The sequence below is a fragment of the Silene latifolia genome, chromosome 8, assembly GCF_048544455.1.
Source record: "Silene latifolia isolate original U9 population chromosome 8, ASM4854445v1, whole genome shotgun sequence".
Classification (NCBI taxonomy): domain Eukaryota; kingdom Viridiplantae; phylum Streptophyta; class Magnoliopsida; order Caryophyllales; family Caryophyllaceae; genus Silene; species Silene latifolia.
In genome coordinates this window covers 12,854,247-12,866,367 of record NC_133533.1, presented here as the reverse complement: position 1 = coordinate 12,866,367, position 12,121 = coordinate 12,854,247, and the positions used below count along the sequence as shown (strand labels likewise).

The 12,121-nt window shown below is 41.3% G+C and overlaps 1 protein-coding gene across 14 annotated transcripts in view; it reads right to left on the bottom strand.

The window, feature by feature from the left end:
- The window catches only part of LOC141596419 (uncharacterized), a 30,863-nt gene extending 18,880 nt beyond the window's left edge, over nt 1-11,983 (bottom strand). For 5 of the 14 annotated variants that reach the window (XM_074416569.1, XM_074416566.1, XM_074416571.1 and 2 more), the window contains exons 1-7: nt 10,256-11,974; nt 9,996-10,061; nt 9,786-9,904; nt 8,971-9,032; nt 8,773-8,865; nt 8,525-8,604; nt 7,922-8,145 (exon numbers count right to left, since the gene is read on the bottom strand). In XM_074416569.1, coding sequence (XP_074272670.1) covers nt 7,922-8,019 — 98 coding nt within the window. In that variant the 5' untranslated portion in view covers nt 8,020-8,145; nt 8,525-8,604; nt 8,773-8,865; ... (2 more) ...; nt 9,996-10,061; nt 10,256-11,974. Of the gene's footprint in view, nt 1-7,921; nt 8,146-8,524; nt 8,605-8,772; nt 8,866-8,970; nt 9,033-9,785; nt 9,905-9,995; nt 10,062-10,255 lie in introns of all 14 variants that reach the window. The other 9 variants (XR_012522479.1, XR_012522478.1, XR_012522473.1 and 6 more) reach the window with 4 other exon arrangements.
- Nucleotides 11,984-12,121: the final 138 nt, after the last annotated feature.

Genomic DNA, 12,121 nt, shown 5'->3' with positions numbered 1-12,121 from the left:
TTTATTATATATAGCTTCAAGATGCCGCCTAAGAGAAACGCTTACTATGCGCGAGCTGAGTCCATGAATACGGTTGATATTGTTAAGATGTTGGAGCACCAGGATGCTCTTACGGAGGCCTTAAAGAAAGTGAATAAGGATATGGAGGTTGATCACTCTAAGATCAGCCTTTACATAGCTAGGTTCAACCCAAAGGAGTACAAAAGGACCGGGGAACCAAACCTTCTTGACAAGCGGCATCGTGAGATGGAGAATATCTTGGACTGGTTCTTGTCCGATGAGATGAGAGTAGAGGAAGCTGCGTTCTATCCGAGAGAGGCGGTGGTGAGTGGTGGGATAAGGTGAAAGTGAGTGCCAGAGAGATGTATGCTAACCAAGGCTTACCTGCTATACCTTGGGATGAGTTCTGTAGGGCTATGAGAAAAGAGTTTGTGCCAGAGCATGTGAGAAACAAGCTGAGGGAGGAGTTCGACGGGTTCAAGATGACATCTGACATGTCTGTGGCTGAGTACTATAAGCAGTTTAACGAGAAGTCTAGGTATCCGAGGACATGGACCGAGTGATGAGAATCGCGCCGAGGTTCGAGAGGGGTTGACCACTAGGATCATGGATAAGTGCTGTAGGAGTCCTTACCGATGTTAAGGACGCTTATGAGAGAGCCGGGAGGGCGAGAGGTTAGTGGAGATGGCTCGGGAGAGGTCTGGTGTTGAGAAAAGAAAGGTGAGAGTGAGGGTGGTGGCCAATCTAGTCACAAGAAAGGCAACCACAATCAAGCTAAGGGTTTTTGTTGGGTCGGGGGTTTAGTCTTTGGGGCTTCCTTCGGGCGTGGCCATGGGGGAAGCGATAACGAGTTGGGGTATGACTTGCTTGGTGTGGCGGTGTCGGCCACAAGAGACATGAGTGCACGAGTGTACCGGAGCTTTTCGGGGGACGGGTCGGGAAGTTATTCTCGGGGACCGGCACGAGTTATGCGAGCAATGACCAAGTGGGTCATGGTCTAACCGGGGGAGCCAGAGCTATCAGAGTGGAGGTAACCGCAACGGCGGTAATTCTTATCAGAAACCAGCTACGAACAACAACAACAATCAGGGGTCGGGTGCTAAGCCGGCCACATCAGCCAGTACTGTCCAGGGAGGTGGACAGAAGACCAGTGGAAAGCTGTTCATGATGGACAAGAAAGCAGCTGAGGAGGATGCACATGTTATCACTGGTACCTTTCTTGTTAACGGTATTCATACCTTTGTTTTGTTTGATTCAGGGGCTTCCCAGTCGTTTGTATCGTCGAGTCATGTTAAAAAGTTGGGTTTGAGAGTTTACGAGTCTGTAAGTGAGAAAGTTTTTATACCTTCGGGAGAGTCTGTGTCTTGTGGAAGGTTGTTTAGGGATGTGTCTATGATAGTTGGGCAAGTCGACCTACCTGTAGACTTGCTAGAGTTTCCTCTTAACGGTTTTGAGATGATAGTTGGGATGGATTGGCTGGGAAAGTATAAAGCTAAGATAGACTGTCATCAAAAGAAAGTGTCTTTGAGAGGGCCTAAGGGTATTAGTGTGTCTTATCGTGGGTTTTTAGTCAAACCCAAAGTTAAGTTGATTGCAGCTATCACGTTGAAGTCCTATCTGAGGAAGGGATGTCCTTTGATTTTGTGCCATGTGAGAGATGACCGGATAGAGAGTCCGACAGTTGACGAGATACCAGTGGTGGGAGAGTTTGCCGATGTTTTTCCTGACGAGATTCCGGGGTTGCCACCGAAGAGGGAGATAGATTTCACCGTTGAATTGAAACCGGGGACGGGGCCAATCTCTAAGGCACCGTACCGGATGGGTCCTAAAGAGATGGAGGAGCTCAGGAAGCAGTTAGATGATCTGATAGAGAAGGGATACATTAGACCTAGTGTATCGCCGTGGGGAGCACCAGTTCTTTTCGTGAAGAAGAAGGATGGGAGTTTGAGGTTATGCATAGATTACAGAGAGCTGAACCGAGTGACGGTGAAGAACAAGTATCCTTTGCCAAGGATAGATGACCTGTTTGATCAGTTGAGTGGTGCATCAGTCTTTTCCAAGATTGATTTGAGGTCGGGGTACCATCAGGTGAAGATTAGAAAGGTGGACATACCAAAGACAGCTTTCACGTCGAGGTATGGTCACTATGAGTATGTGGTGATGCCGTTTGGATTATCTAATGCACCGGCCGTGTTTATGGATTTGATGAACAGAATCTTCAGACAGTTTTTAGACAAGTTCGTGGTGGTGTTCATCGATGACATCTTAGTCTACTCTAAGGCTAAGGAAGAGCATGAGGAGCATCTGAGGATCGTGTTGCAGACGTTGAGAGACCATGAGTTGTATGCTAAACTGTCCAAGTGTGAGTTCTGGTTGGAGAAAGTTGCTTTTCTGGGGCATGTGATCTCTAAGGAGGGAGTAGTTGTGGATCCGGCAAAGATTGAGGCAGTGACAAAGTGGGAAGCACCAAAGAATGTCGCTGAGATTAGGAGTTTCTTGGGTTTAGCTGGATACTACAGACGGTTCGTGAAAGATTTCTCCAAGATAGCTAGACCTATGACAGCTTTGATGAGGACAGAGAACAGGTTCCGTTGGGATGAGAGTTGTGAGAAAGCGTTCCGGACATTAAAGGAGCGTTTGACCACAGCTCCTATCTTAGCATTGCCTGAAGGGATCGAGAACTTTGAAGTTTATACAGATGCCTCAAAGAATGGGTTGGGATGCGTGTTGATGCAGAACGGTAAGGTGATTGCCTATGCTTCTAGGCAATTGAAGCCGTATGAGGAGAACTACCCTACACATGATCTGGAATTGGGTGCGGTGGTGTTTGCTCTCAAGATTTGGAGACATTACCTTTATGGGGCGACCTTTAAGGTATTTTCTGATCACAAGAGTCTCAAGTACATCTTCACTCAAAAGGAGTTGAACATGAGACAGAGGAGGTGGATGGAGCTGATTAGCGATTATGACATGGATATTATCTACCATGAAGGGAAAGCCAATGTCGTTGCAGATGCTTTGAGTAGGAAGAGTGTACACTTCCTGTGTACAGCTCTATCTTTGATGAGGTTGAGAGATGAGGTGGGGAAGTTTGGGATACATATGATTCAGAAAGGAGATGTTGTGGGAGATTTGACAGTACAGCCTGATCTTTATGATGATATTCGAGGTAAACAAGCTTTGGATCCTAAGATAGTTGAGTGGAGAGCTGGAGTAGAGAAAGAGACAGTGTCCCGATTTTCAATTCACACAGATGGTAGTTTGAGGTTTGATGGTAGGTGGTGTGTCCCTAATGATGAGGAGCTGAAAAAGACAATCATGACAGAGGCACATTGTACACCTTATTCAGTACATCCAGGCGGAGACAAGCTATACAAGGATTTGAAGAACACGTTTTGGTGGCCTGGGATAAAGAAGGAAACAGCTGAGTTTGTGGCCCGTTGTTTGACATGCCAGAGAGTTAAAGGGGAACAGCGACGACCACAAGGTAAGATTCAGTCTTTGGAGGTACCTGAGTGGAAGTGGGAATCCATTTCTATGGATTTTATCGTGGGTTTACCGAAGAGTCAACAAGGTAATAACATGATATGGGTGATAGTGGATCGACTGACCAAGTCAGCTCACTTTGTTCCAATGAAAGATACATGGACTAAAGCACAATTGGCTATGGCTTATCGAAAGAATGTGTTTAAGTTACATGGAGTCCCTAAGGACATAGTGTCTGACAGAGATGCGAGGTTTATATCACGGTTCTGGAAAGAGTTGCAGGAATCCTTGGGTACAACCTTGAAGATGAGCACAGTTTTTCATCCTGCGACAGACGGTCAGACTGAGAGAACAATCAAAACACTTGAGGATATGTTGCGAGCTTGTGTGATGGACTTTGGTGGTAGCTGGGAACAGAGGTTGGATTTGATAGAGTTTTCTTACAACAACAGCTACCACACTAGTATTGGCATGGCACCGTTTGAGGCTTTGTACGGGAGGAGATGTAGGAGTCCGATCTGTTGGGACGACAGTGCTGAGGTCGTGGTTTTAGGACCAAAGATGGTACATGAGATGGTTGAACAGATTAAGATGATCAGGGAACGCATGAGAGCAGCTCAGGATCGACAAAAGAGTTATGCTGATCTACACCGCCGGGATATAGAGTTTCAGGTTGGGGATAAGGTTCTTCTGAAAGTGTCTCCTATGCGTGGTGTTATGAGATTTGGGAAGAAAGGCAAGCTGAGTCAGAAGTTCATCGGTCCTTATGAGATCTTAGAGCGAGTTGGAGAGGTTGCTTACCGTCTGGCTTTACTTGCTGCTTTAGAGAGAGTGCATAATGTGTTTCATGTATCGCAGCTGCGGAAGTATGTGAGTGACCCGTCACATGTGTTAGAGGCAGAGAGCATAGAACTAGATGAGTCTTTATCATATCTTGCGGTACCTAAGCAGATCCTTGACCGGAAGGTTAGGAAGACTAGTAGTGGTGAGACGGTGTTGCTTAAGATCCTTTGGTCTAACCACGAGACAGAGGAAGCTACATGGGAAGCAGAGGAGGTCATGAGAGAACGCTGCCCTTTCCTGTTTGATCAGGTATGTTTGGTTACGAGGACGTAACCTTGTTTCTTTTAGGGGGGTAGGAGATGATCGCAAAGAGTTTTTTTTAAGAGTTTTATACCCTTTTATATGGTGTCGGTATAGTTGTTGTCGTTGAGTCGGGTTGAGTTTGAGTTAGTAACAAGTTTTTATGTTGAGTTTGTTTCGATTGTTGAGTCGGGAGTGTGGTAGTGTGAGTCCTTGTCTTGTGTTGGTTTGAACTTCGGGGACGAAGTTCTTTTTAAGGAGGGAAGACTGTAATACTCCGTATTTATGAGTCTTGGGGTACTCTATCGAGTAGGCCTTACTCTGTCGAGTAAGGGAGTTTTGCGAAATAAAATAGTTTCTGACCTGTTGGGTACTCGATCGAGTAACTACGATACTCGATCGAGTAAGGGGGTACTCGATCGAGTACCTGGGCTACTCGATCGAGTAGCCGGTTTACGGGGGTTGTTTTCTCGGGTTTTGTTAATTATGCGATTAAGTATATAATCTTTTCGTCATTCATTCTAATTACTTTTCTAAAACCTAAATCACTGTGAGAAGAGAAACAAACTACGTTCATCACCTTAATCGCATTATTAACCAATCCCGGAGCTTGGAAGGTCGGATTTCACTTGTTTTTACACCGTTGTAATCCTTGCGTCGAGGGTAAGACCTTTATACCGTTTTTATTGTATTTCGTCAAAGTTAGTTAAACCCTAATTTTGGGAATTGGGGATTTTGTTATGTTATGTGCATAGTAGTAATTATGTGCTTGTATCATTAGGAGGAGGATTCGTAGAGGAACCTTTTTGACTTCAGCTGTGAGATCGTCTGACAATTGTGCTTTCCAGGTAGGGTTTCCCTACTCAGTATTACTTACATAATGTGTGGTGATTGTGCTGTAATTAGTGTAATTGGTTGATTCAGACGGTTGTTGATATTGTGATTGTGATTGTTTGTCTGTGGTTCTCGAGATGCGTTCTCGGCTGAGTGGAGTCACTTGCGGGAGTGGCTTCACGCCCTAGTTTCGCCCTTCGTGGAACCCGCCACGGAAGGGGATGTGCACATTAATGGGACAGGGTTATCGCTCGGTATGATGAGCGGGGCTTAGGTGGGAACGGCTGCGGTCCCCCACTGGCGGTGGTCCGGTGGACGATCGGAGACGGAGATGGAGTGGAGTGCTTGATCGTGTGTGATTGTTTGAGTTGTGTTATTCTTGTATTGTTAATTATACCTCTTGTGTAAATAGATCGACCCCGGTGAATGTTTTGAAAACTGCGGTGATCCATTCGGGGATGGTGAGCGAGACATTGAGCGGGTATGACATGAGTCCGGGATATTTGGGATTGCCACGATCAGATGATAGAAGTCTTCCGCTGTAGTTTAGCAGTTTTTATATACATTTCAGTTAGTTCAGTAGACAGCCATTTTGAGAACATGTATTAGTATTTGGTTTGGTTTTTGGATTGTAACCTTTCGCTAAAGTATTACTATTTAAATATCGTTTCATTATTGTTTATTTGATTATCATTGCCTCGGGTAACCGAGATGGTAATGTCCTTATACCTGAGTGGTCCTGGTAAGGCACTTGGAGTATGGAGGTGTTACAAAATGGTATCAGAGCGACGATCCTGAAACCTGTAACCAATGAACCCAATGAATATAGGGAGTCAATTAAAATGAACCCGGGGTAAAGGTTGTAGGAGCTAATGCAAAGGCTTGGGAGACGTCCTAAAGTCGCGACCTCGCCCTACAATTTTGAACCGGTTACATGGGGGGGAATATCTGTCGCGTCATATGTGTTGTTTGTTCGCTGGTGTGTGGATGTGATGAGGTGTGTTGTAATTGTTGGGTGTTTGAAGTAGAAGTTGAGAATATGAATGAAATTGAAGAGATATATATACATATATAGAACTGTGTTGGAATGAGAAGCATGTTGAGTGATTACTATGTGGCGTTAATAACATGATATAATTGTTTGTTAATCGCATGAACAGTTGAGTAGCATAGTATGCATAATGAGGACATGATATCGTGTTTATAAGCTGTTTTACATGTTAGAATATGTCATAGCATGCGGGTAGCATATTCGAGTTAGCATGACTCGATCGAGTGGGACTGACTCGATCGGGTGGGTTTTTGACGTTTTTGCGACCAGAATCGAGTTTTAGGGTACTCGATCGAGTAACTAGGGGTACTCGATCGAGTAGGGGGTCACTCGACCGAGTAGCCTGGCTACTCGGTCGAGTATGTTAGAAGTCAGAAGGTCTGTTTGTGTTCTGGAGTCGAGGTACTCGATCGAGTATGGGAGGCACTCGATCGAGTAGCCTCTTACTCGATCGAGTATGTTGGGACACTCGATCGAGTAGCACCTGGGTAGCCTGTTTTCGTGTTTTGAGGTTTAGTACATGTGTTTATGTCTACCCTTTATTATATATAGCTTCAAGGTGCCGCCTAAGAGAAACGCTTACTATGCGCGAGCTGAGTCCATGAATACGGTTGATATTGTTAAGATGTTGGAGCACCAGGATGCTCTTATGGAGGCCTTAAAGAAAGTGAATAAGGATAAGGAGGTTGATCACTCTAAGATCAGCCTTTACATAGCTAGGTTCAACCCAAAGGAGTACAAAAGGACCGGGGAACCAAACCTTCTTGACAACTGGCATCGTGAGATGGAGAATATCTTGGACCGGTTCACTTTGTCCGATGAGATGAGAGTAGAGGAAGCTGCGTTCTATCCGAGAGGAGGTGGTGAGTGGTGGGATAAGGTGAAAGTGAGTGCCAGAGAGATGTATGCTAACCAAGGCTTACCTGCTATACCTTGGGATGAGTTCCGTAGGGCTATGAGAAAAGAGTTTGTGCCAGAGCATGTGAGAAACAAACTGTGATGTTGATATTTGCTATGGGATTATACGGACTGTTCATCAGTAATGTTCCTCCCAATGTGCAGTGACCATATCTATTATTGGACGTGGACTGATCTCATTAGTTTATACCACTATTTTATTTGGGTATGGTAAATTCAGATTAAGATCAAGCTTAAATCCTCAATTCAAACGTAGAATCAGATACAAATTAAGGATTTAACAATTTGGCGTATATGTAAACAATTCAGTGTATGTTTTGTGTGAAATGATGAGATTTGAGATTTAAGATTTTTGAAAAGGTAAATAAGAGTGGTGTTATATAAGGAAAGGGGTAGCCCGTTTTCTTCTTTCACCAACCTTTTCCGCCACCCAAACCCTCCTGCCCCGGTAGTTACCGTTGACATAATACCCCTCCGAATTCTGAATTTTCTAATAGTTTTATAGTTCTGATCATTCATGACTGGTTAAAAACGAAGAGATAAACATGCCTGTGATAACTGAGAGGATAGATCAACAAGGTCAAATCGTCTGGAACTGGTTGCAGAGCTGGGAACCGAGCAATTTGAAGCAGACAACATGGAACCATACACTTATTCCATTCTCTTCAACAACTAATAGCAGCGGAAATCGTTTCTTTTAGGGCTACACTTTGACATTAACAATGATCAAATACAACAGGGAGAACGCCGATCAAGTCACCATGAAACGTTACCTGAAAGTAGTCATAATATTCAAGTGAAATAATCAGAAAGTAGTCATAATATTCAATCATAATGTGGCAAATAATATTAACTAAATGTCAGAAGATAAGCGCATGCAATGCAAGTAAGCCATCAAACAATCATTAATTAGCACGTGATCAAAATATATAATTACCGGTAGGGCTAAAGTTGAAACCAATTTTTTATGCAGAAGTTAGAATATATCATAACGTGTGATCAAAATATATCATAATGTGTCAAATGATATTACTCCGGTGAAACCTAATTAAAAGCCACACTATATGAGGAAAGAGAAACCTTTGGTAGGAGAAGTTCTTAATCATAGCCACGTTAAAAAACCAAGAATACAATAATAAGAGCAGCACATACAAAGAGCAAATTTATGCAGAAGTTGGAATGCAAGGCTTGTAATTGAACGCCCAAAAATATGAACTCCAGCCGACGAAGACCTGATGGAAAAAAATAAAGAATCAGAAAACTAAACCTAATATTGATTGATTGAGTAACAGTATATTGGTAGAAATAATGGTCAAAAATCAGCACAAAATTAGAAACTCCAAAAGCCTAAACGAAAACGATGAATGGAATGCAAAATCGCTTATAAGAAGAGTAAATACCTTTGAAGAGATTCAATCATCTCTGCCCCCACAAACACTCCAACCACTACAATGTCGTCAATAACTTATATTACATAACATATTGAAGGCGATCTGCCAAAACCCAAGGAATAAAATATTAGTAATAGTAAAATCTTAAAAAAGGGAGAGAAACAGTTGTATAACCAAAGCCATGAAATACAATAATCAACAATAAACCTGTGGAACCCTAACCAAGTCGGTGAACCCACCATCGACGGCCGAACCAAAAGCGCCCCACGCTGGAAAACACAGTTAAAGAAGCAAACCAATTAAACAACAACCGACACGAGAAAACAGCTGATCTCGCCACGCCCATAATTTCAGAACCCTTTACACGGCGACGATCGGGTCTATCCAATTCTGAAAAGAGCAAACTATAACGGCGTATATGGGTTCACAAAACACTTAAGGCGTACAAACAAACCCCCACTAAGACGGCTACCAAACCATCATATCTCAACAAAGGGCCAACAAATAGATCAGTTTAATACCCCAGCAAAATCTCGGCGATAAATAATAAACATTCCCCACGTCGCTGTCTAAAACGACAACCAACAATACAAAGTAAAAGAAGCGTTAAAAAACAGAATATCCACAAGTCCACACCACACCACCATTGATTCTTATTCCCTTCACCTCCAACCAAAGAAAATTAGAGAACAACAGAATGATCCTTAAAGCTTAAACTCACAGTTCAATAACAATAACAAGCAAAAGATACACATCACCCAGAAAACCCCATAAAATTAATCACACACAAGATACCAAATTTATTGCATAAAACTGAATCCTAGGGTTTAAATAACCTAAAAGATGACATAACTTTTTACATAAATATCATGCTTAAACTCAGCTTCTAAAGCACAATAAGCAATCACAAAGCAAAGAACTGATTTCCCAGACATAACAACAAAATGAATAAACAACGAAATCAAACTGAAAATAATCAGTATAAACAACAATTACTTTCACAAATGAGGAGGAGATAATACCTTTGAGAGATTCCCATTACATTTGCAAGCTTTCTTGAGGAAGCTTGAGAGCTCGATGAATTATACAACTAAAATTGGAGAATATCATCTCAAATGAGGGACCGAGCAATATCATTGAACTGGTGTAAAATATAAACAAAGCATTAAATCAAAACAGTAACAACCCAATTAAGAATAAAAAATAAATTACACAAAGAGTAAGATATATACCTATTATATACAGTATAATGAAAGTAGAAAAATGAAGAACTGAAGATCAATGTCATTTTGCAAAACCTGATAATCAAATAGAGTAAAAATCATGAATATTATGATTAGTATACGAAGAACCCTAAAAACCCAAAAATTTGAACCGATGTAAAGATTGATGAAGATGGTATTTGATAATCCACCATTTTGAGTGAGATAGATGATAAACAACCGGAGAATTGAAGAAGATGAACAAGCAGATTGAAAAATATACGGAGTACCTCTTTATGAAGCTTCATGATGATCGCAAATGACTTTCGCTTGAATTTCGTTCCAAACTTTGTACAAAATCAGCAACACCCAAAAATATTAAGAATCATGAAAAGGAAGATTAAGGGTTAGAGAGGTCGATGAGTTGTTGAGGGGTGAAGAGGACTGATAATCTGAGATGGAAAGGAGTGGATGAGAGTCAAGAATGTCGTAAAGGTGTGGTTGGGAGTAAAAGAGAAATGGAGGGAGGAGATTGTAAGGAGGGAATCCAACGGCAGAGGGAGAACTTGGCGTCAAGTTCCCTCTTTATTTATGTATGATACAAGGCCAACGTTTCTTTCCATGCAACCAATAGTATCTTAGCTCTCTAGTTTCCACTTAATATTGGCTATTTAATAAGTGTTTCAAGTATGTTAGTGGATTTAGAATGTAACCAGGTCATTTTTTCAATTGATGAAAAATATTATAATTTTTTTAACTCAAATATTTAAGACTATATTAAGTGACCCGTGCGCTGCACGGCACGAAATCTAGTTCATTATTAATCACAAATCATATCTTCATTTCCCAACCTTTCAAAGAAATAAAAAGGGAAAAGATAACGGAATGTTTGACGGAAGCATAACACCAAGTCCTCATAGCTATACAATGATTGATACTTTAGGTCCTTATTTCTATCTTTCTATGTAGAGTGAAAAAGATCTTTGTAGAATTTCTAAGGGGAATATTATTTAGAAAGAAAAAGGAGAAGTTAATCGTAAACTTGCTCAATTAAATAGATAATAACGTAGCCTTTAAATAGGCGACAATTTATCTAAACTACTAAATGCTAAAACCTAGCATAAGTGGTGGTTATCCCACGTTCACATTTTTCTCAACATTGACTCTAGTAACTAATCATGCTAATGACTAATTCTATGTTATCAACAACTAGTGCCATATTATTAGGATTAATATTAACTACTAACTAAAATATAGGAAATAACTTCAACTAATTTTGGAGCAATATTCCAACAATGTTAATTAGGAATTGGATTACGGACTAATTGAACAGGATTAGGCAAAAAGGTTCTATCTTTCTACGTAGAGGGAGAAAGATCTTGATTAGGAATGGGATTACGGACTAATTGAACAGGATTAGCCAAAAAGGTAGGCATATCATCACCAGCCATAATAACAACGATGTTTTGTTCAAAATCAGCAGGGTTGTTAATCTTACTAATACCTTCCCGGTTCTCCAAGTCATCATCATCACTTTGTTGGTTTTCATGGTCTGAAAAACGCCTCCAATGAGAGTAGAGCAACATCAGAAGAGGGAAAATTATGAGGCCAAGCATTGCGGCTAGTACGCCGAATAAGTATAGCACCGGTGAGTGCCATAGTGATGTTTTTTGTGTGGTTGTCATGGCAGACGATTCCTTAGATAATCCGAATAAATGAGTGTCTGCTGATGGATTGGTGGTTAAACTTGGGCGTAAAATTGTTGCCATTTTAAGGTGGGGTATGTTGTTGGCGTAAGTGAGGTTGATGAATGATGACTGGTGGATTGCATATATGTATGTATAGCCTATAGGACAGTAAGAAATATATTAGTTTATCAATTGAAATATAGAAAACGGTTACACACTCAAATTTTGTTTTCATATTTGAAGGAGAGAAATGAGAAGGCCAGCACTCTGTATTTCATTTTCTTCAACCACTAGAAGTCTAGAACAATGGACAATGGTTCCCGCATTCTTCAACCGTTGTTCACTGAAACTAACAATTTGAAAGTTAAATCATATTTCTATATAGTTTGTTCAACCATTGTTGTTATAACGCAAACAAATTTCTTATTTTTCGGCCAACGTTAATGTTGTGAGTGAATAACAGATTTT